The 23,910-nt window shown below is 45.1% G+C and overlaps 1 protein-coding gene across 7 annotated transcripts in view; it reads right to left on the reverse strand.

The window, feature by feature from the left end:
• Window positions 1-307: 307 nt before the first annotated feature.
• mgaa (MAX dimerization protein MGA a) overlaps window positions 308-23,910 on the reverse strand; it is a 35,495-nt gene continuing 11,892 nt past the window's right edge. Inside the window, exons 3-28 of one of the 7 annotated variants that reach the window (XM_041972750.1) lie at window positions 19,355-21,200; window positions 18,100-18,208; window positions 17,793-17,894; window positions 17,581-17,709; window positions 17,365-17,481; window positions 15,847-16,589; window positions 14,903-15,182; window positions 14,699-14,826; window positions 14,560-14,622; window positions 13,489-13,603; window positions 13,034-13,392; window positions 12,435-12,653; window positions 12,177-12,392; window positions 10,219-10,504; window positions 9,843-10,136; window positions 7,545-8,281; window positions 6,811-6,933; window positions 6,621-6,732; window positions 6,415-6,536; window positions 5,148-5,266; window positions 4,518-4,593; window positions 4,192-4,255; window positions 3,702-4,052; window positions 2,408-2,533; window positions 2,252-2,332; window positions 308-1,780 (exon numbers count right to left, since the gene is read on the reverse strand). In XM_041972750.1, coding sequence (XP_041828684.1) covers window positions 1,116-1,780; window positions 2,252-2,332; window positions 2,408-2,533; window positions 3,702-4,052; window positions 4,192-4,255; window positions 4,518-4,593; window positions 5,148-5,266; window positions 6,415-6,536; window positions 6,621-6,732; window positions 6,811-6,933; window positions 7,545-8,281; window positions 9,843-10,136; window positions 10,219-10,504; window positions 12,177-12,392; window positions 12,435-12,653; window positions 13,034-13,392; window positions 13,489-13,603; window positions 14,560-14,622; window positions 14,699-14,826; window positions 14,903-15,182; window positions 15,847-16,589; window positions 17,365-17,481; window positions 17,581-17,709; window positions 17,793-17,894; window positions 18,100-18,208; window positions 19,355-21,200 — 7,582 coding nt within the window. In that variant the 3' untranslated portion in view covers window positions 308-1,115. The other 6 variants (XM_041972748.1, XM_041972749.1, XM_041972751.1 and 3 more) reach the window with 6 other exon arrangements.

Genomic DNA, 23,910 nt, shown 5'->3' on the forward strand with positions numbered 1-23,910 from the left:
GACGTTCTGGAGACGGACACCAGAGAAAGAGGAGAACCAAGATCTCCACTGAAGTTTCCAGCAGCAGAGGTTAGGAACCAAACTGGAGGAAAGATCACAAAACTCCAGACCTTCATTTCTGCTGGATCCAACTCTTACCCACCTGAACCAGAACCAGGGAGAGATTCCAGAACAGTCTGCAATACAACTCCAGAACCTGAACATCTGGCAGCAGAAAGGAAGCAGCAGGTCAGAACCACAGAGAAAACCCTGAAAGTAAAGTAAACTTAAACGTCAAAGTTCAGAATGAACCCAAAACTCAGACTGGTTCATTTACGGACCCGTTTTTGTTTATTCCCAGACTCAGTTTTGCAGACAGGAACGAATTCTCTGAAAGAATCAGAACAAAATCAGACTCGGAAGTTCATAGAAAACTTTATTAATATTCAAATCTGAACATCAGTTTTAGCTGAAAAGTTCCAAAGAGGAACACAAACCAGGACCGTTGCGTGGATCCAGCTGAGCTTCCTGAAATATTCCATCCCTATAAATCAGTCAAACAATTCCCAGGAACAATCTGAAAACTGAACAGAAACCAAACATGAGATTGAAGCAATCTTACGAGCTGCAGTAAAACACCTCAGTTCTGGTTTTCCGTGAAGAAAATTCCTTTTTTCTAACTAAAAAATGAAACAGCCTTCTTTTTTAATTTAATTTAAAACAGGACCGATGGGATCGGTCGAATTCGTCAGCAGGTGGCAGCTGAGCTCCGGGTTCGGACTGATCCATCTGAACATTCGAGGTCAGATGTGAGAAATGAAGATGTGGGAACCCTTTCATCCCAGTCATAAACTGATCAACGTATTGATAAGGAATCCCTGGCAAAATAATGTCAGTGATCAGGAAGTTCAGCTGGAAACTTTATTTTCCTCAGTGGATCATTTCCATAGCAGCAGGATAACTGCTGTAACCATGGTAACAACCTTACACCTCTCAGACCAACATTTTTCAGCAGAAACTTAATGATATTAAAAAAACAAACAAAAAAAGAAAATAAATAACTGACAATATCTGATGGTCATGTGATCATCCGTCTCTGGAATGTTCTCCATGCTCCGACGACCACGGCAGTCTGGTCAGGTGGGGGAGCTTCCTCTCAGACCCAGAGGAACCAACCTTGGCATCGGCCTCCAGGCCACAGCCCCACTCACACTTCCTCCCCCTCCCACTGCAGTCTGGCCACTGGGGCTCATGCCAGCCACTTTGGCCCCACCCCCTTTCATGTGCAGCAGAGGGGGCGGGGCTGGGACGGCATCTTTAGAGTCAGAAGCTGCTTCTGTCTCTGTGTGTCCGTTAAAAATGGCAACTTCAGAATCCAGCTGCGCCTGTTTGGGGGCGGGTCTCTGATCTTCTGCCCCAACCGGTTTCTCAGGTGAGGCTACCCTTGCAGTTGTTACCATGGAAACAGTCTGCTGGTTAAGAAAGACGATTTCATCGAGGAGGGTGGACAACTTCTTGTTGTGATTTTCTTGTCCGGTGTCTGGTGCTGAAGCTGGACCTGGACTCAGAGATGGACCTGTCCCTGAAGCCGGACCATGTCCCGAAGATGGACCTGGTTCTGCAGATAACAAACCATTGGTGGTCAGTCCTGGACTTTGTGAGGTTGCAGGTTTCCGGGTCTGAGATGGAAGATGGTCCTGGTCTCTGGTCTGGTGTGGTTCAGCAGGACACACTGCTGGAAACAGCTTCTGAGTGTGATGTGCAGGTTCGGTCTGAATGAGGTGAAGCTGGTTGCTGGAGCCTGAAAATGAAAACAGAAAATCTGTTAAATGATTGAGAATCTAACCAAGGAAAAGCACCGAAGATCTGACCCCCACCCGCCGAAGATCTGACCTCCACCTACCAAAGATCTGACCATCACAGCTTCTTAACAGATCATCAGTAACCCTCTCAGGGTGGTGCACCTCAGTCAAACAACCAGAGCATCTTGGGAGATGTTTTATTGAACAGATGTTTCTGAGTAGAACACCAGAGCAGAGTGGGGTGCTGCACCGTGAAATGACGACCTTGGTTTACCTGTCAGGTTCCTGTTCCTCATGACCTCCTACCCTGCATGTTTCAGATGTTTTCCTTTTACAAAACACCAGGTTAACAGCCCACTATCCATGTGTGTTAAAGCACAAAAACATCTAAAACATGGAGAGAAGTGGGTCCTATGGATCAAGATGGAGAAATTCTGGATCAGTGATGGTGAAGCTACTGTACATCTTACCAGGTGAGGGGCGGAGCTGTGAGGTCAGGTGGACTTCTTGGTTGACCATAGCTGGGATCTTCAGGCCCACCAAGTCCACACCTGCACACAGGAAATGGTCAGGTCTTAGAGCTGCACTATGAAGCAGAAGGCAGCGTGGGTCTGATCAGAGGATACCTGGTACCGGAGCAGTCTGCAGAACCATCACTGGGCTCAGGGACAGAACTGGTGACACTGGTGATGCCTTCTTGATGAGAGACAGAGCCTTTGGCGGAACCAGAGCCTGATAAGATGGAGATCCACCTAGAACCACACAACACCGAGAACAGGAAGTCCAAACTGAGTTGGTTCTGAAGTGACACCTCTGATAAAATGGATAAAATGCTGAAAGTGAGGAATGGATGAACAGATTTATATTATTATTAAATATTACAGAACTTTAGCATTAATTATCACAGTTACGGAGATGATACACAACTTTATGTGTCTCACCATCAGACGACTGCAGCCCAATAGAATTGAATTTCCCTCGGGATCAATAAAGTATCTATCTATCTATCTATCTAGACTTATTGTGTCCGTGTCTGACAGACCATTCCTGGATTGGTGGGTGGCACTCGGGCTCGCGGGGCCCTGGCTCATGCACTGGGGCCAGTGCCAGGCAGGACTGGTGGACTGCTTCTCTGGAGGAGAGGGCCCTTTTAGTCTGCCTTTAATCATTTGAGGGGTCACGGTTGCATTTACATGATCACTCAGCACAACTCACCCCTAATGCTTAATACACATACCTACACCCCCACACATTTACTAATTGCTGTTGTGTTTATTGCTCTTCATGGTTTTTACAGGCTTTCTTCTCACAGGGGCCCCTATAGATGGTCTGCTGTGCGCTCTAGAAGCCTTTAGGATGTTTCCTGGTTCTTTCCAGGTGTAGCAGCTGTTTAGTTTCTCTGTTTAGCTTTGATTACAGTTGTTGTGGTTTGTTTTCTAAATTTTGTTTGGTTCTCTCTTTTTCAATCTTTTCTCTTCCTATTTCTCCTCTATCCCCCTTTTTCCTTCTGCTGTTTCTCCGGTCCAGCAGTTATAAGTACGGCCCGATTGATTCAATCGGCCGACAATAGCCTTTTTCAAAATGGCCAATATCGGCCATTGTTTTGCCGATTAAACACCAATTTATTCTTATTGTCTCATAAGTGCTGAAGCATGCAGAATGATGTCCTTGCTGCGTTTGTCCACTAGACGGAGCGCTGACTCCACTAAATCCCACAGTCACCCCCCTGAATTTTCAACAAGGGTAGCTACAGCCAGGTTAAATCACAGCAGGGGGATGACTGAAGCTTGCCGACAGGTAAGTTTATAATAATGTTGTGAAATTAAACCTGAATTAGTTTTTAATTTGTTAATAAAGCCTTCAGTCACGTATCAGTCGGTTAGTGAAACAGGTTAATGACCAGGTTAGTTGTAATCTTACTCTCTGTTGCCTTGGTGCAGAGCGAGGATGGTCGTGTTGAATTCTTACTGCGAGACAAGATGTTCGGAACCGTCTTCACTCTACTCCTTGGTACTGGAGCATCGAGGGACAGATGGAAGGACGAACTGGGATGAGACGCCACAGACTGTGGGACAGTCCAACTGCTAGGCTGCAGCTGGAGACCTGGCTCCACCCATCCGGGAGGAGGCCATCCTGACTCACAGATGGGAGGAGTTTGCTGTAGGTCCTCAGCTTTTCCTACAGGGGGAGCCAAAGAGGCCCCACTCTCTGTTTGATGCCTGTCTGTCCCCAGCTGCAGTGGTTTCTTTAGGAATCTGTCCTTATGCTCATCTGTAGTCACAAGAACATAAAACCGGTTACAGCGCCACCTGCAGGTGAGCAGGTCAGAACACGATGGCATGTTCAGGGACCAGCAACACAATCTGCGGAGCTTCAAACTTCAAACCAACAACATCTTCAGTAACCCCACCTGATGTGTTAGACAACTCCTTGATGTGGTCCTGTTCCATTTTCTGAGTCGTCGGTTTCTCTGTCTGTAGAAAATGGAGCACTTTAGTTAGCTGTGTTGATTTTAAAGTGCCATACTGTATAAATAAAATGGAGATGGATCTCCTGAAGAAAAACAGAACCACAGATGAAAACTGCAGGTCCAGCTAAGCTCATCAACCTGGACTTTTGTCCCATTAAGAGAACATAAACGCACACAGGTGTCTCCTCTCATTTCCAAGTGGCTGTTTAGAGGTTTGTTGTGTTGACATGTGATGACATTTAGCAGAAACACCTAGCAGGTCATACCTGATCCAGTAGCAGCGTCTTCGGAGAGTTGCTGGTTTTCATGTCTAAACTGAGAGACTCCATCACTTCTTCTGCACTGGAAACAAACACAACAGGATGATGTGATCTACAATAGAAGAACACTAAGGACAACATACAGAATGGTCGGAATGGTCAGAGGAAAATGTCCGAACAGTATGAGGAAAACTTCGGAGCGGACCCAGGAAATGCCGCACCTGCCCGAGGAAAACGTCAGACCTGTCTGAGAAAAACTTCGAAAAGTCAAAGGTAAACATTGGAAAGGTCAGAGGAAAAGATCAGAACGGTCAGAAGGAAAACACTGGAAAGGTCACAGGAAAACGTCAAAAGGGTCAGAGGAAAACGTCAGAACGGTCAGAGGAACACACTGGAGCGTTCAGAGGAAAACGTCAAAAGGGTCAGAGGAAAATGGAAAATGTAGAAACAGACTCAGGAAAACGACAGAGCAGAACATGAAGCTGATGAAAAAGAAACTTGGTTGGAAGGTTCTGTGAACCACAAAGCTGCGTCTATGACAACGCTGTGATGTCAACACACCAAAGCATTCTGGGAAATCCTGAGTAACTGATCAAGTTATAATCACTACTTTGTTTAAATTAATTTTCTTCTTACTTGGAGTTCCTTGTCATCCTCTCCAGTCTTTCCTGAGCCACTCCAGGTCCACTCTTCTCCGTGAGACCGATCCGAGCCTCCTCTTCCTCATCTTTTGACTGGCTGGCTGCAAGAGCGTCCTGCCAAAACCACATCATCATTTATTAATTTAGACAGTAAATTACATTTCACCGAACCTGGGGCCTCATTTTTAAGGCTGGCGTACGTACAAAAACCGGCGTACAACAATCATAGTCAACTTTGGGATTTATAAAAACCAAACTTGGTGGGAGAATGCCCATACCTCCACGGCAACTCTTGACCCTGGTGTACGCATAAAATCTATGAAAATGGGAAACTGCGACACCAAGGGCAGAGAATAAAATCAAAGAAATTGTACACCAATCAATAGTCAAACTTGAAGGGAAAATGTTCCTACTTCCAGGGCAACTCTGACCCTCAAGTACGCACAAAATCTGGTAAAACAGGAAACGGTGACACCAACGGTCCAGAATAAAAAAAAAAAGGAAATGATGTGAAATGTGAGACATTTGTGCACAATCCACTATTACCTTTCACACCACATGTTATATGTTAAAGCTGTTTGCAGAAATGAATAAAGAGGCACATTCGATGTTAATACTAACAGTGTACGCTCCCAGGATTTTCAAGAAAAAGGGAGATGATATTAATAAGAACCTCAACCACTAAAACATGTTCTATCATTGTGAAACAAAACTTACATGTTATAAAATCCATCCAGCTAAATAAGATGGCCAGTCTGCTGCCAGAATGAACCAGTCAGTGAAAGAAAATGTGAGAAGTAAGCTTTGGTAATTTATTCTAAGACCCAGCAGAGCGGGACGCAGACGGTCTAGAAGAGATGCAGCGCTAATGAAACACAATGCTTTTTTATTGTTGTCCTAATTTCTGTCCAGACGGTCTTTATTTCCCGCAACTCCTTGTCCACATGGTTAAGGAGGACATTCATTTATAAATTATTCCCATAACATTTCCCTTTTTTCCTACATGCGCCACCTGTAGTTTGTTTTGCTACGCACAGTTTTATAATCTCAGTCCAACAGAGCAGCTTTGGGATGTGGTGGAACGGGAGATTCTCATTATGGATGCAGCCGACAAACCTACAGCAACTGTTTGATGCTGTCATGCCAATATGGAGCAAAACCTCTAAAGGAATGTTTGTAACACCTTGTTCAACCCATCACACTAAGAATTAAGGCAGTTCTGAAAAAGAGGAGCCAACTCGGTACTAGCAAGGTGGTCTCACCTGAGTGACGGTTGTCCAGGTGGATTTGGAGACCCTGTCTTCATCAGATGAGAGATTGATGACATCATCCGACACATCCAATAAATCCACCACCTCGATTGGGTTGTCATCGGCCTGCTTTGCTGTCAGAGAGCAGAAACACCAAGAGCAACGTTAGCTGTGGAACCTGAACTTTCCCAGAATTCCTCTGGTGTTTATGTTCAGACCTTCTGTTGGAGCCAGTATGGACAAGTATTCATCCCTCTTCTTCTTCAGCCTTTGCATCTGCCTCTGCAGGAACATCTCAGTCCACCTCAGCTCCTGAATTACCTTCACTGCCTGCAATAACAACACACTTCCTGTTTGTGTTTGCAGCAAAGACCACCGACGGCGGCGGTTTGTCAGCTGGTCTCTCACCTTCCTCAGGGTGAAGATCTTGGACATCTTCTCTCCACTCTGAGACACCTCCTTCATTAGAGAGTTGAATTTAAGCTGCAGTTGCCCCCGACGGTTCTTCTCAAGCACGTTGTGAAGGTGGCGCTGCACAAACACAACAAGACAAAGAGCTGAAAAAAAGAACTGGTTTCAGATCCTGGTCTATCCAAGTCCATAGTCTGAGGACAGCTTCACGTCTCATCAGTGGAGTTCGTTTTATTCTTTTTTCAGACTGAAATGTCTTTTGAACTCTGAACTGGACTGAAGTGAATTTAACTGAAATAAACTGGACTGTAAAGTTATTTCATTGATCTGATTTTAACTGGATTGAACTGAACTGGGGGCTGCACGGTGGTGTGGTGGGGTCTTGTGTATACAACTCTCTCCGGATACTCTGGCTTCCTCCCACCGTGCAAAGACATGCATACATGATGTATGTATGCGGTGATTAATGTTAAGTGTTAGGTTAACTGATCACTCTAAATTCTCCCTGGGAGTGAGCATGAGTGGTTGTTTGTCTGTGTTGGGCCTGCGAAGGACTGGCGACCTGTCCAGGTGTACCTGCCTCTAGCCTGCTAACTGCTGGGATAGACTCCAGCTTCCCCGCGACCCTTAATTGGACTAAGCAGCATAGAAGATGGGTGAATCCATGGTTTAATTTAACTTAATTAAATAAGTGAAATGAACTGGATTGAACTGGATTGGTCATTTCTCACATGTCTGATGATAGGCAACTGCTCCTCTTCGTCCTCCAACTCAGAGTCGGAGGAGTTCTCCGTCTCGCTGCTCGACGACAGCACCAACATCGGTGTCATCGGTGTCTCCGTGGAAACAAGCCCCACCTCATCGTCCACACAGATGATGTCCAGGTCCACCGGGTCATGGGCCAGCTCCTGATCAGGGCTGAGCAGGTCAGCGGGGGTCTCTGTGGTGGCCGAGGTGGGGGAGCAGATTTGTGGTGAAGGAGGATTGTGTTGGACGTCCCCTTCTTCAGAACCTGGGTAACCCGTGGTTACCGACACAGTTTTAACCCCCAGCTCGGCCCCCTGACCCACAGAAGGTTGGAGGGGAATGATCTTCACAGGGGCCATGGGGGGGTTTGGTGTGGGGGGATGAGGCTGTGAAAGGTTTCTTGGAGCCATCACAACCTCAGAGGTGGGGAGGGAGGAGATTTTACAAAATGTCACAAAGATGGGGTCCTTACTGGGCTGGATGGTGGGAATTTTCAGGGTGGAGGTCCCCTTCTTAGCCAGGGAAAAAGATCCTGGAAGAAGGGGGGCAGCAGAGGGCGGCACAGAGGGGGAGGGTAATGATAATGACGATGAAGATGTGGACACAGACGATGAGAAGCATAAAGATGAAGTGGACGAAGACAGCGATGAGGCGGTCAATGTGGTCAGAGGAAGGGTCAGAGCAGGCTGGACTGACGTAGAGGACGAGGAGGAGGAAGGACCTGGGGAGAGGTAGAGAGCATGATGGACAGTCAGATATTTACAAAGCAAAAAGCAATCAGTTTCATATCATCATATAGATGAATAAACAGATGATAACAGTCTGATGGACCTCTGGAACTTTCTCGATTTAGACAAGACTCCACTTCTCCCAGAAACTCTGGTAAAGTCAGCAACAAATCCAGATGTTAAAGGTGCAGCGTGTAACAAAATAAAAGATCAGTAACAGAAAAATGCAATATATCATTAAAAACTGTGTTTCTATTGATATCTAATCACTTTACTAAAATAACTTTTTATTCTTTTAGAATGAGCCATTTATGTCTACCTGCTGTGGGTCCACATACATGGCAGCTGCCACCATTTTGACTACAGTGTCTCTGAATGGACAAACAACTCTGAGTGAAGCTTTAAAACTGCAGGACTGGCTTTGTTTGATAGAAGCTAGAGCACCATCTGGGAAAAGTAACCACGGAAAGGGTCCACAGAAGAAGACATTTTGCGGGTGTGGAAAACATGTACACGGTGTTGAAGTAGTTAACTGTAGTATGTATACTAGGGCTGGGCAATTAATCGAATTTTAATCGCAATTACGATCTGGGTTTTCAACGATCATAAAAATGAAATGGTCAGATTATTTTTTGTCCTTCGATTTGTGCTGTTTTCAAATCGAGCGCAGCTGTCATGGCAGCGCTTTGCTGCAGACTCCTCCCACAGCCCCGACCGCTTTAGTTTTATTCAGAACGAGTTGCAGACACCTGGACACACGGGAGGCGGCGTCGCTCCTTCTCCATCATTTTCTATGTAAACTTGTGGAGGAAGCGAAAATCGCTGCCCTCCTCCAGCCAAGCGACAGGCAACAGTCGTGCATGTAAAATGTTGCGTTCGTGCACGTAGACGTGCACACGGAGGCTTGCGACGCAACACAAAAAAAATAGAAAAATGTTCAATTTTTGTGATTTGCAACTAAATAATCTACCAGCTCCCAGAGTCCCAGAGAGACAAACGTTATAAACAAACAGAACTTTTTTCTCAGTTAACACAGTGAACAATCCGGGATTTAAGAAACTCATCAACACTTTGGACAAACGGTATCACTGCCATCTCACCACCATGTTAGTGGACTGTCTCTTTCTTCCCTGTATGATGAGTGTAGTGAGGGTGTTGTGAAAGACGTGGTGACAGTCCGATGTTTCGCCACCGCTATGGACCTGTCGTAAAGCCGCACCAGAGCCGTATAGAAATGTCGCGCTACATTTTATTGACGCAGCTTTCAACGTGAAAACGAAATATCTCCAGACTATTTTTCCCCAGATCACACCAGACGGAACATAGCTGCTGGTCTGAGACAGACAATAGCTATGGGGCCCTGGTGGAAAGAAACTAGTCGGCATTACCACAGTAAACACTTCAAATGTCTCCCCCCTCTTATCTATAATTGTGTTAAATAATCGAGATCTCAATTTCAATCAAAATAATCGTGATTATCATTTTTCCCATAATCGAGCAGCCCTAATGTATACACACACATGCCACCACCACCTTTAACTTTAAAACACTCACCTTTTTCAGCAGGTAATTTTGGGGTTACTGGTCTCAGCTGTCCAACAGAAATCAGCTGTACTAGTTTTCCATCTGGTTTACGGTAATACTGCGCCCCTGATGTGGACTGAACTGGCTTCAGAACAATCCTCTGATTGGTGGGGGGAGTTGCTGGGAGTATGGAGCTAAGAGGTGATGGAGGAACCATCGTATGAGGCCCCGGATACCGAACTACAAACAGCTGAGAGGTTTTAGGAGGTGCAGGGCCCAGAGACAGGTTTACGGGCAAGACCTCCGAACTGGTGGACTGGGAGCCTGAGAAGAAATGAGCTTCATCAAAACCAAAACCACAATCTCTGGATGAACAGCAGCTGGGAAATGAAAAGCGTGTGGTCACCTGTGGGAGGGGTGGTGAGGAGGAGTGGTGGGGCCGATGGCTGTGGTCTTGGGGGCGTCGTGGTAATGGTGGTGGTGATGCCAGAGGAGACAGTGAGAGGGGCCGGTACCAAATTCTGAGGAGGGATGCATGATGATGACGATGATGAGGAGGAAAGTGGAGAATCTGGCTGCTGTCTGCTGGATCCCACCCGACCGGTCAAATAGGCTGCCAGACGATTCGCTGGGTGGAGGGCCCCCATCCTCCCCAACTGGATCTTTGCCAGAGGATAGACCTTCCCGTTGACCTGTGGGACAACAGAAAGGGTAAGAGAGGGAAGGCAGGATTTTTCATTACGACCTCTATTCTATTCTACAGTCATTTAGCAGACGCTTTTATCCAAAGTGACTTACATTTGAGAGTAAGAACAACACAAGCATGAATTCAAACAAGATGGGGCATCATAATTAAGTGATGGTCAGACTGCTTTGAGTCGAGTTGGACCCAGGTGCTGTCATGTAGTGCTAGAGGCAGTGCATATAATCCCCCCCCCCCCCCCCCCCCCCCCCCCCCCCCCCAAGTCATTTTGTTTAAATACAAGATCACAATTTCATCACACAATATCAACTTGGGCATAAGTGCACACAGCTTATCCTGTACTTGGTTGAGCCAAAAAGCTGGACAAATCTTTCTAGCTTATTTAGTTAAGCTAAGTGTGGAAATGCTCCTTAAACAACTGAGTCTTTAGCTTGCTCTTAAAAGTGGATAAGGACTCTGCGGATCGGACGGAGTTTGGTAGATCGTTCCACCACCAGGGAACAACAGAGGAGAAGAGTCTAGCTACTGATTTTGTGCCACGTTGTGGTTGGAGCACTAGGCGTCTTTCACTGGCAGAGAGTAACTGTCGAGAGGGAGTGTAGCTCTGGATTAAGGAGTGGAAAAAAAAAAAACTGAAACAAGCCCAAATCCATGTTGTGCACTATTTATGGCAGAGAAAAGGGCTTTCTCAAAGTGTGAGTGTTTGTGCTGCAGTGATAAAAGTCCTACAGCAGCAAAGTAAACACCTGCTGATAAAAGTTTTCTTCACTTTGTTTACATTAGATGACTTTAGGTGTATTAATCAGTTCAATGTTTCATAAAATCTAGACATAAAAAAAGGTTTCATTTATGCCCCCTTTCCCTTGCCCATCAGAACTTTTCTAGACCCGCCCCTGCAGAGCTAAAGTATAAACCCTGTCTACCACCAGCAGCTACTGTGTTAGAGAAGGTCCGGCCAAAAACAACACTTTGGAGTAAATATGTGATGGTGTGAACCATGAACCGCTAGTTTCCTCCTTCTTAGCTGAACCACAAACAAACGCAACAAGAGAGAAAAGCCGATCAACTGATCACCGACAGCCATGATGATTCAAGAACAACATGAGAGGAAGAGGAGGAAGCAGCTGCTGCACAAAGAGACGACCAGAGATCCTCTCGAGCAAACACGTTGGTGCAAAATGCAGGATAAGCTTTAAAAAAAAAAAAAACATATAATAAAAATACTTCATTCTCCTCGGGGGCAATGTCCATGGGTTGTTCCATTAATACTGAGTTTATTAAAAATATTAACGTAATTACTTACATAAATTAGTTACTGTCATTAACACATTATTTTTGACAATTCTAGTTTAAATGTAAACCATTCCCCAAGTAAGGGGGGTAAACTTGTTCTATCTTTTCTATCTTTCTGACTTAGATGTGATTTTAGTTTGCATTATGAGTGAATCAGTTCAGGTGGTCAGGATTTCTACATACAAGTGGAAATGTACACGCATGCACATTTAGTTTAATAATGAGCTAATCTAATGTTTGAAACAACAACTGGTTGGAGCAAAGCATTCTGTAGATATTTGTAGTGTTTATAGGGAAGCGATATGTAAACACAGGCAGCAACCAGAGGTTGGTCCTCTATCAGCTGACGTGTCATGTGTGGGCTGTACCTGAATCAGCTGGTCCGTTCCTCCTGGCTGCTTCCTGTTGGCTGATAGGAAGCCAGATGGAGAGATTCCAGTCAGAAAAGGTAAAGTCATGTTGACCATCCTCTTTTTCACCTCCTCTCCACTTCTGTTCTGCCAATCATCCACCTGGTGATCTGTGCAGGCTTCATCCTCCAGCCCAGCATCATGTTCCTCAAGCTCAGTGTCATCTTCCTCAATCTCCTTCTGCCAGTCTTCTGGAGGTCCCACCTCCTCCATCACCTCCTTCTGCCAGTCTTCTGGAGGTCCCACCTCCTCCATCACCTCCTTCTGCCAGTCTTCTGGAGGTCCCACCTCCTCCATCACCTCCTTCTGCCAGTCTTCTGGAGGTCCCACCTCCTCCATCACCTCCTTCTGCCAGTCTTCTGGAGGACCTTTCTTCTTAGCATCTTTCACCAAGTCCTTTGGAATGTCCACAGCTACCTGCTCCAAGTGGTCCTTCTGAAAGATACAGGACGTCTTAGATGAGATTTAAGGAACATTCTCATAATTACTAATAAGTCAGTCTGGACAGAGTAATAATAAATAATAATAAAAACCCTGCCTCAGCCCCAACAGATCACATGCCCCCCATGAGCCCACAGCTTTCCTGCCACACCTCCACTGTCACCCTGCAGCTCAGCTAAATGTGGAACCTGAACTAGAACAGGATGGACACCCCTCCTCCACATCAGTAAGCTGAATGACATCACCTCCATGTCATTAAAAAAGTGAATGTGATGATTCATAACTCTGAATTTTAATGATGTGAGCAAACATCCTAAAAATGTCTGAGAAGACTTCAGCTTAATCTCTGGTCGGTGTCAGAACTTCCTGCCCACCTTTCTGCGCCTCCCTGCTGGTCTGATGTCTCTCTGGCTTCTTCGGCCTGTTAGCTTTACTGGTGTTACTGGTTTCTTCCTCTGTGTTTTGGGTGTGGAGATGCAGATCCTGTAATGGATGCACTGATCAGTGCCGCTCCCCTCCACGGTCTGATCGATGGGACTGATGCGGTATTTCCTGATCCAGAATGGCTTGTCCAGCTGGTCCTGAGCCATCGCCTCACACAGTTTCTTCAGCACATAGCTTTGGTCTGCATCACTCACCCACTTAGAGTCCATGAAGATAAAGAGACGCTTTGAAGGCTTTGGTGAGGGTTCTTCTGGAGGAGGCTCAGCAGAAGGCAGCTGTACCACTTCATCTGTGAAGGAAACAGAAAACACATCCATCACAACCAGAACCAGTCAGAGAGTACAGCAACAGGACCTGATGGAGAACTGGGTCGTCCTAAACCCACCTGAATGAGGGCTGCAGATGTCGGCTTTTCTCTTCTTGAAGCTTCGGTCTCTCTTTTCTCGGATTTTCTGTCGGGCAGCTTTACATCTGGCCAGCTTCATGTCTTTCGATTCCACCTGGAGGGCAAACAGGAATATAGGTGAAATGGTCCATCAGAAAATTATTACATATATATATATATATATATATATATATATATACACACACATTACTGTATAAGGACTAATTTTCTTATTTGGAAATACTGGTTAGTTTCATGTTTTACATTTTCTGAGAGAAAAAAAAAATTTGAAATGTTTTTAGTTGAAAAAGTGTTTCAGGGCTGACACGGTAATGCATCTGAATTACTCAACACTATGAGGAGTACACTGATAATTCTGCTACATAAACCTATAAGAGTAATGATCAGCTCTATGTAGGTTAGTTCTACAGTACCATAGAAGCAGAACCTTTATGTCTCAATTTATAATTTCCTTAGATTCATAGTTGTAAGTAAAACAAGCGCACCCTGAAGAGGATGGGGACTATTTTCTCGATTTTATCTAGTACTCTACTGGCTGGAAGAGGTTTGACAGACAGCTTTTTCAGCAACCCAAGAGAGAGGAAAAACATACCCAAGAGCAGAAGTTTTGAGAGAGGAGCTGTGTCTGAGTCTGAAGGACTTTGAAAGGAAGAACGAAATTTTGAAAGCAAGAGGGAACTTTTTGAGTGTGACAGCAGAGTTTTGAGAGAGAGCAAGATGATATTTGAGCAAACAAGACATTTTGCTCTCAAATCAAACAATTATGCTCTTGATATAAGATAGGAAAATACCCCCATCGAAGCTGGACCCTTTTAATTCCAGGCAACATCCAGACAAGTTTTTCAGGGCAGCCTCAGTTGTCAGATTATGGGGCTAAAATTATGCAAAATTAATGTATCATTAGCTACAGCAGCATAAATTTAAGAGTTACACACTACCATTCCTTACATATTGTTAATGATATAAGCGATAGTGCTGGGGGCGCCAGAGATTTGGTGGAGTTTTATGGGTAAATCAGGTCTGTGTTTGATGATGTTCATCGGATTTTACCATCGCTTTGGGTCCTCTGTATCCTCGGACTCTGGCACAGCTGCTCCGGTTCACTCTGCCCCTCTGAAAACAAGAAACATAAAAAGTCACATCTGGAGGCAGCGTCTCTCCATTTATCTATGTAAGAAAGAGTTCTTACCTTTCGGTGGGACAGGACAGCTACGTCAGGGACATGGACGGGTTCTGGATCCAAGTATCCAACGTCCCTCCTCCACAGAGTATGGACCCGCTCTGCAGGCTGAGAAACGCTGTCCGCCTCCTTCAGGACTACAACAGAAAGGAGAGCACATCTAAGATATCATCTTATAATAATTCACACAATGCAACAGCAGCCAAGACTCACCGTAAGCCATCTTCATCCTTCTCCTCCTCTTCCTCTTCTTTGTGTTGCCGTGGTGGGAGGAGGGGCTGGAGTCGGAGCTGTCCAGGTTCTTGAGGAGTACCACCTTCTGCTTCAGGCAGCTGCAGCCAAACATGCAGAGGGGACGTCCACAGTGGCTGATCCTGGAGCAGTAGGCCAGACTGGAGCAGATGCATCCGAGCCTGCAGAAGTCATTCAGACACGGGGACACTCGTCTCCGAGCCAGCTGGATCGGCGCCGTCGGATTCTCATTCACAAAACCCTGAACAGGGAGAGGAGAGCTGTATCGTTAATACGACCACAACCCTTCAACAAGCAACCGCTGATCTGACCAGGTCTCCTGACCATCTGCTGCAGAAAGGCTGACACCATCACATCCCATCACGTCAGAGAGAAAAATCATGATCTTCTATCACCATGACAACCACACCCTCATCTAGAGCTGAGAGATCACAAATCATTTCCCCATAATTTTGAGTTAAATGATGATAAACAACATGTCATTATTTATTCCTGTAAAGCAGGAATATTAAACTAAAATTTAAAGAGGTCCAGTTACAGAAAAACATTTGTAGCCAAGGTCCAGGAGATCATAATGACTATTTGATGATACACACACATACACACACACACACACACACATATATATATATATATATATATATATATATATATATATATATATATATATAGATATATAGATAGATAGATAGATAGATAGATAGATAGATTTCAGCCCATATTATTAGTCATCCTAGTGGCTGTTTATGTCCCTCCATCTGCCAACCCCACTGTTGCATGTGACATTGTTCATGCTACCATTACAGACTCAACATCGACTGCTTTCATTGTGATCTCAGGCAATTAAAGATGATTATTCTAAATAATTCTGATCAGATTATTTTATTAGCCGACACAAAACTTACCGTCTGTGTGAAGAGGGACGTTAACGCAATGGCAGCCCTCTCCCCTGTGATGCTGGTCCGGGACCGGCCCTCCGACACCACGCCATCTTCCAGGTCTCGCTGTCTCAGCAGGGCCCGGGTCGTCATGGGCCTACTCACCCTCTTGGAGACGTCCTCACTCTGACGTAACGTCAGGCCCAACTCTGAGACCGATTCCAGCGGCGGCAAGTTCTCCGACATGCCAGGTAGCAGGATAGAAGGCCTGGCAGGGCCGAGGGTCTGGGACAAGGTCCTGGGCTCTAGTTTCCTCCTCTTTTTACATGTGGTTTGGATGGAGGGGTGGGAGGTCTGGAGTGGCATTACAGGTGTTGGCACCGCAGGCTGCTGAGCTGGACTAGAATCGGTCCTTGCAGCAGCTTCAAGTTCTGTTCTGGGTTTGTTCCGTCTACGTCCTCTCTGTTTTTTCTCGGCCCCCCTGCAGGATTTACTTTCTTTGAGTCTGGGTCTCTTAGACGGGGGGATGAACCCAGATATGAGGTCTGAGGCAGGTGAACCGGAAGTCTGTTTCTTCAGGATGTGGTCCAGAGTCCGGACGTAGCTGGTGCTACTCACAGGGAGCTTGTAGACTGGTGCCTCCAGCGGCGGCTGGGAGAAGCTGGCGGCTCGCTCGTCTATTAGCTTCCCCTCGTTTTCCAGGTACTCATCCAGCATGTCGCTGCAGAAGGCCGACAAGTTCTTCTTCTGCAGGTCAGAACTGGGACCAGCTGTATGATGTGACAGAAAACTGGTTATATCCCAAAACCAAATCCAGAAAGAAAGATGATTCCTATCAGTTTCTCTGAGATGTTTTAACTCTTAAAACTCCTCAAGATCTCTGACGCCATCACCAACAGTTTCTCAGGAACGCTAGTGTGCAACTCTTTGGGGTAAATTGTGATGGATAGCTTACCCTTTAAGTGATCTAAGGAAGTCTTCGAGGCATTTATATTATATCTAGGAGGTTTACAATTCAGCTACAAGTTCTAGTGTTTATTCAGAAACTCTAGAGATGCAAAATCACAATGATCAATGATAACACCATTATTTATCACGTTTTCATCATGAAAAAGATCACTATCACTACCTCTAGTTAGACCTGGAAATAATGGCCTTTCTGTCAAACATAGCTTAATTTGATACTAATGTCCAATCAGGAGCAGCCTAAGATCAACAAGTAAGCAGAAAGTTCTGTGTGTCTGAAAAATAAAGCTAAGAAGAGGTTTTTGATGTACGGTGGCACCAAAAACCAGCAGAGTTGGAGTTGGTTTGTGGGAATAGGTAAATAGTACAATGAACTGTAAATGAGGAAAAAGTGTAAATATGTAAATAGTTTCTGTTGTGTGTTTGGCCAATACTATTTCTCCCTAAAGTCAAGAAAAAGTAAAAAAAAACTATTGGGTTTTAAGGGTTAAAACACCACTTTGCACACTTCCTGTCAGGTAATCCAAAGCTGGAACCCTTCATGTAAAACTAAATCTACGAGGAAACATCAAGGCGCACCGTCATCTGTGCAGGACGCAGGAGTGGGCGGAGTCTCAGTGAACTTCTCCCTCCAGCCTTTAATCTGGGTCACATCTGTAGTTTTTCCCGTTCGGGACACAAATGTAGGAGAAACATCTGCAGAAGAAGGAAACCAGAACATGTGTGAACGTTTGGATCATTATCAGGATTAAAATTAATTTTCTTTCAGGTGACCCTGCAGGTACCGACACCCACCCTGAGATGATGACACAGTCCGAGTCAGCACTTCAACATTCGTGCCTGGAGGAGGAATAGGAAGACGAACTCCCAGGTACTGCAGGTTGATGGACAGAGCTGGATCCAATAGGGTCATCTTCAGACCAACTGAGCTCACAAATGGAGGAGCAATTAGCATCAAGTTAGCATCAGGTTAGCATCAGGGTGGCATCGTTAGCTCTGAGGATTACCTTCCTGCAGCACGGGGTGGATGACCTGCCTGTACTTCATCAGCTTCAGGTCTCTGAGCAGTATCTTCTGGAAATTAGTGACTGTCTCCTCCAAACTCTCTGCTTAAGGTTGGAACAGATTTATCTTTAAGCTACATTCAACAGTTGGTCCATAAAGCCGACATCTCTCACAACATCTTAAAATAAGCTGGCATCATTTTGTCAGTTCATGTTCAAAGGCAGAACATCCTCCAGCTGCATCACACACATCCAGACTAACTTCTGATGACCAATTCTCACATCTCAACCTTCATGAGTCTTAGCTTACCATTGCTGATGCTCTCAGGATTTTCAGCAGGTTGTGGATCTTCAGGTTTGGTCTGAGGCTGACAGGTCGCCCCTTCAGAGGAGTCAGCTAGGTGGAGTTTAAGAGCTTCCTGAAACACCAGGTAGGTTATTATCCCTTGGACACCCTCACACAATATCTTCAGACAACCTTCTTTTCCATATTTAGAAACTGATATAGAAATTTGAATAGTTAAAAATGGTGGTTTCTGGTTCTCAGGAGGACACCAGTTAGGGTCAAAGTGTCTCTGGTTTGTTGGATTCTTATAGTAGATGTTGATAGTAATCAACAATAGAAAAAAGAGACTAAACCAAACCAAAAAGATGTTTTTATCTGAGCTAATGGAGAAAGTCTGAGGTTTTCTGATGTGAGCATATCAGTTGTAAGGAAATCAACGATAGGGGTCCTTCATCCAGCTGTGGATTTACTGATGACTTTAACCTCCTCTTCATGAGACTTTTTTCTGCCTTCTGTCTGAAATGGCATCCCCAAAATAAATATATCTTCACAGCTACAAGGGATGTGTGTATAATCTTGGTCTCTACAGAAAGCTGAGATACACGAGATTACTACAGAAGTCAGAATCAGGATGTGTTACTGTGTCAGAGTAAATTCACCTGGACACAGTAGAAAATATAAATGTTATCTCCTAAAAGAAAACCATATTACTTTCAGTCAAACCAGAGCATAGTAGCCTAGCATTAACGCAGTCCTAGAGATGAGTGATGTAGTCCCAGGAATGGAAAATGGTCCGTATTTATATAGCACTGTACTGTACCTGGAACGATACCCAAAGTGCTTTACATCATACATCACATTCACCCATCTTGCCCAAGGACACCTCAACATGAACCCGACTTGGCCAAGGATCAAACCGGCAACCCTCAGTTTACAAGACGACCGCTCTACCTTGCTGAGCCACGCCGCCCAAGGAATGAGCAAAGTAGTTGTAGAGAAGTCATAGAAATGAGAAAAGCAGTCCTTTGAATTAAGTTCCCACTTTTCTCGAAGTGGAGAAATTAGCAGATGCTCTAAAGTGGATAGTGCTGCTTTTTTGGGGTTTTGGTTTGGATGCCAATGCTTGGAGGGTTTTAGCTGAGTTTCTCAAAGTCATTTTACTATGCTACACGTTAGAATTGCTGCTTCCTGGTTTCTGCACAAATCATTTATGCTGCACAGAGGAAAATGTTTAATCATGTTGATAGAATTACACCTTGATGATACAGAATTTGTTTACCTTGGATGTGAAGGAAATGAAGAGCTGCTCCTCCACCTCCTCCAGGTTTGGCTGCATGCTCCTGTAGTCATCCATCCTCTGATCCACATCAAGTCTGGAAACGTTGCTGCATCTGGACTTCTTACGCTTGCAGGGTTTGCTAGCTGAAACCGATAGCGCCTGCTGAGGAGACTCAGGGGCTTCAGCCACAGGTGGACGGGGAACCGCCACTGCTTCCGTGTTCGACAATGCTGCTCCGATGTTGGTGTCCACATCAGAGGAAAAAAAGTGCACAAAGTCAGAGAGAGAGGGCGTGGGAGACAGTCCGTCCTCGTCCAATGATGAGAAGGTGGGAGACAGCGGCAGCTGGAGGGTGAGAGGAGACAGCTCTGCAGGAAAAGGAAGCAACTGCTCGCTCTCCTGAAATGAAGCGGGTGGGTCAGTGGGAGGCGTGTCTGTAGAAGTGTCAAGACCCTGTGGTTCAGAGTGGCAAGGCAACAACGGTGGAGAAATGGACATTAAAGGGGGAGCTAATGGTTCAGGCTGAAATGTTGGGAATGAAGTGTCTGTGTAGGACTCTGGTGGAGGTAACACTGTATGCCATGTAAAGACAGACGAGCTCTTACTGGGCACTTCGTCGTCATGAGGTCCGACTGGACACGCTGCTTCAGAAGCACCGGAGTCCAGCTCAAAAGCTAAAGAGGCTGGGAGGGGGGGTAGAGGCTCTGGAGAGCTGGCAGGGGACACCGGCTCAAAGTCGAAGGAGGAGCACTCTGGATCGGGAAGCAAAGAGTCAGATTTCAGAGTGCACGGGTCTGAAGGTAGTGTAGAAGACCCTGTAGGGTTTCGTGTAGAGTTCAGGGGAGGTAACACTGTGTTCAGGAGGGGGGACAAGGTGGAGGAGGCACCTGAGGTAGAACATGTAAGGAGGGTGGATGTAGATGATCCGAAAGTACAAAACTGATCATCCGAGCTAGCTAACACTGTAGGCTCAAAACCTGAACTTTCAGAAATGGGGGGGAAGGAATCATCAGGATTTGGCTTCTCAGTATCTGAAGCAGCGTCTGCAACAGGTTCTGGCTCAGCAGCAGATTCTGGTTTCTCAAAATGTGAAACAGCATCTGTAACAGGTTCTGGTTTCTCAAGCTCTGAAGCAGCATCTGCAGTAGATTCTGGTTCCTCAAACTGTGAAACAACATCTGTAACAGGTTCTGGTTTCTCAGGCTCTGAAGCAGCATATGCAGCAGGCTCTGGTTCTGCAGCACCTTCACATGTTGGACTGCACAGCTGCCGTGCTGTCTTGTCCACTTGTTCTGAAACCGTTTCATCTGCAGAAAGGTCCACACCAGGAGGACTGCAGTCCTGGATGATGATCACCTCAGAAGCTGCAGCAGAACTTCTGGATTCACACACAGATCCAGATGGAGGTGATGGAGGAGGAGAGTCTGGTTGGCTCTTTTTAGATTTTGTTGAATGCCGTTTCAAAAACAGGGCCAGAGCAGGCAGAGGCAGGCGAGCTGGACGTTTCTGCTGCCTTGAATCATCTGATGGAGCGTCTGGAGGACACTGGTGGTCCAAGTGTTTGAAAGACTTCTGAGACTCTAATGAATCAGCGGTGACAGAACAGTCTGTGCTAGTGTTGGCTGTACAGTTAGCTGAATCTTTCATTTTCCTTTCCTTTTTCCTTGTTAGTGTTTTGACAGGCATCTTGTCTCTGGCGTCACTCAGTGTGGTGGTCTTAGTGTTAGCTTGCGCTGCTCTCACAGAGCTGCAGCAGCTGAGCTGCTCCATGTTGCACCTCTGCAACGACACGTGGGCCTCACGAATGAGCTCAGAAAATAACTTCTGGGTCGGTCGGGAGTTGCTGCTGAAGGAAACCAACAAAAATACCCCATTAGTTACACAGAGCTGATGTAAATGCACATATGTGACAATCCTGTGTTGACCAATAGGTACAGGACACATTGCATTTCTCTGCACACAGCAATCCACTGATTGGTCAAAAGAATCAGCACTTCCTGTGCGACTCAACAGAAGGAACAAAGCGGGAACAGCTCCGTGTTTAAATACTAGATCTCCGGTGCCCCCCGACCGCTATCACTTATGCTGTCAACAGTTTGGTAGCGTCTAAATCTGCGGGCTAAATTGTGATGGGCCGCTGGGGTGTCTAGCGCCATTCCTTGAGGGCCCCAGTCCTACAGGTTTTATATGTTTCCCTGCTCCAACAGACCTGATTCAAGTTAAATGGTTCTCAGCATCTTGCTGTCAAGTTCTGTCCAAGAATGTTGACATTAACCTGATTCTAGTTCTGCAGGAAGAAACATCCAAAACCTGCAGGACAGTGGCTCTTGAGAACTGACTTTGGACACCCCTGCTTTAGGTGATCTACAGAAGTTTTCCAGGAATCCATTTCCCATCCAGGGGGTTTACAATCCAGCTGATAAATGTAGTGTTTATTCAGAGACTCCACATGGTAAATCCACAATGGGTGAGCCAAAATCACACCATTATTTATCACATTTTCATCATAAAAACATAAGATCACTATCACTACTACACTGCTAAGAGACTTTTATATTGACCTGGAAATGACGATGAAGCCACTTCCTATCATTACACCAAGAGACACCCAGTTTTTAAGAACAGGGTTCACTTCTCACCTGGTTCACATTTTAGGTCTACACCAGAATGAGAAGGAGAGTTCACTCAAACTGCACCATGGAAGTAGATCAGGGTTCATTTACAGCAGACTAAACAGCACCAGCGTGAATGCGCCCTTGCTTCTTGAATCCTGGTTCAGTTCTCTTCCAGTGTGAAAGCAAATGGAGCACCGACAGGAAGCGATGTAGATCAACCCTGGGGATATCTGACGGCCTCTCCTGCTCCTCATACTGGAAGATTCTGGTGACAACCAGATCAGGTTTGAACACCAAAGTAAAACCAGAAACCAGACTGCAGAATTTTATTGTTGCTTCATGTCCTGGCCAATCAATGTGCTGGATTTGCTTCTTCTTTCTTCTTGATCAGTGGTTGTTTCGGGGAATATTGCCCCCTAGTGAGAAGTAGTTGTAAATTATTTTTATAAACCATTATTTAACCAAGTTAAAAATCCCATTGAGATCAAGATCTCTTTTTCAAGAGCAACCAGGCCAAGAGGTCAGCAGTACATGTCTTAGAATATAGATTCAAAATACAAAGGCCATAAATTAAGTCAATACATTAAAAAATGTATACAACTGAGAGACTTTAAAGTACAATGAACAAAGTCAGCAAGCACAAAAACTAATATACCAGAAATAATTAAAAATACAGACACTGTAAGATTTATGTTGTGAAAGTAAAAAAGACTGAAAGGTTCAGACCTTTTCATTACAGATTGTAATAAAGTCCAAGCTGCAGGGGCAGCAACATTAAAAGCTTGTTTCCAAAATTAGTCAGGACTCTGGGAATGTTAAGATAAAAAATGTTACTGGTGTACAAAGTAGAATGATTACTGGTTCTGTGAAGCAGACCAGAAAGATAAAAGGGAACCCATCCAAAAACAGCCTCATAAATAAATAACAGCCTGAGCGTTCAGTTTATTTCTAAAGTACCTTACAACACTCAAGGTGACCAAGGTGCTTAACATCATAAAAACATTTAAATACAAATATACACTAAAACACAGGAAATACAATAGGAAGTGGTAAAGCACAAAACCGATTAAAACTGACAGATAACACAAAGTACTAAAAGTACAAAACACATTAAAACAAAATACTCCAACCAAAGGCCTTTTTAAACAAATATGTCTTAAATTTCTTCTCCAGGGGCCCTATCGAACTGTGTGTAGCAAAGCAAACTACAGGTGGTATCTGTGGCACAAAAAGAAAATGCTGCGCACTTTCAGATTTATAAAAGTGTGCGCATGCATGTCCCATGCCTGTTTTTTGTTTGAAAATCAGAATCAGCTCTAAAGCAGGTGCACTTGAGGGAACACGTTCCCACGCCTACATGGTGGCCATAAATCAGGGGTGTCAAACTCCGGTCCTCGAGGGTTGGTATCCTGCAGGTTTTCATCGTTTCCCTGATCTAACGCACCTGACTGAAATTAATGGGCTATTGTTTGATCCACTTGATTTTATTCAGGTGTGTTAGACCAGGGAAACAATGAAAACCTGCAGGATTCCGGCCCTCGAGGACTGGAGTTTTGACACCCCTGCTATAAATGGTCAGGTGAATGCCTATAATAAATATTCATCATCAAGAAGCGTAATATTTCAGAGTGTGACACTGAGATCCTGATGGACTACGTTGAAAAACATAAATTCATTCATAAATTCTGTCACTGCAGTGTCAGAAGGCATCAGAACATATGGCTGGATATCTGTCAGTAGAGCATCCGTCTGTCATTCGGGAGATCAGTAACACTTCCAGTTGGGGGCTTAGGCAAGACGTTACAGCCCACAGTAAACTGTTTTGGAAAAAAGCGTCTGGTAAATGACTAATGCCGGACTATCCTGGTGTGAATGCTCCCAAAAATCATCTGGGTCGAGTCTGCTGTCCATCCCGAGAAAAACTAAATATTTAGTTTTATG

Source organism: Melanotaenia boesemani, chromosome 20 (assembly GCF_017639745.1).
Source record: "Melanotaenia boesemani isolate fMelBoe1 chromosome 20, fMelBoe1.pri, whole genome shotgun sequence".
Taxonomy (NCBI): Eukaryota; Metazoa; Chordata; class Actinopteri; order Atheriniformes; family Melanotaeniidae; genus Melanotaenia; species Melanotaenia boesemani.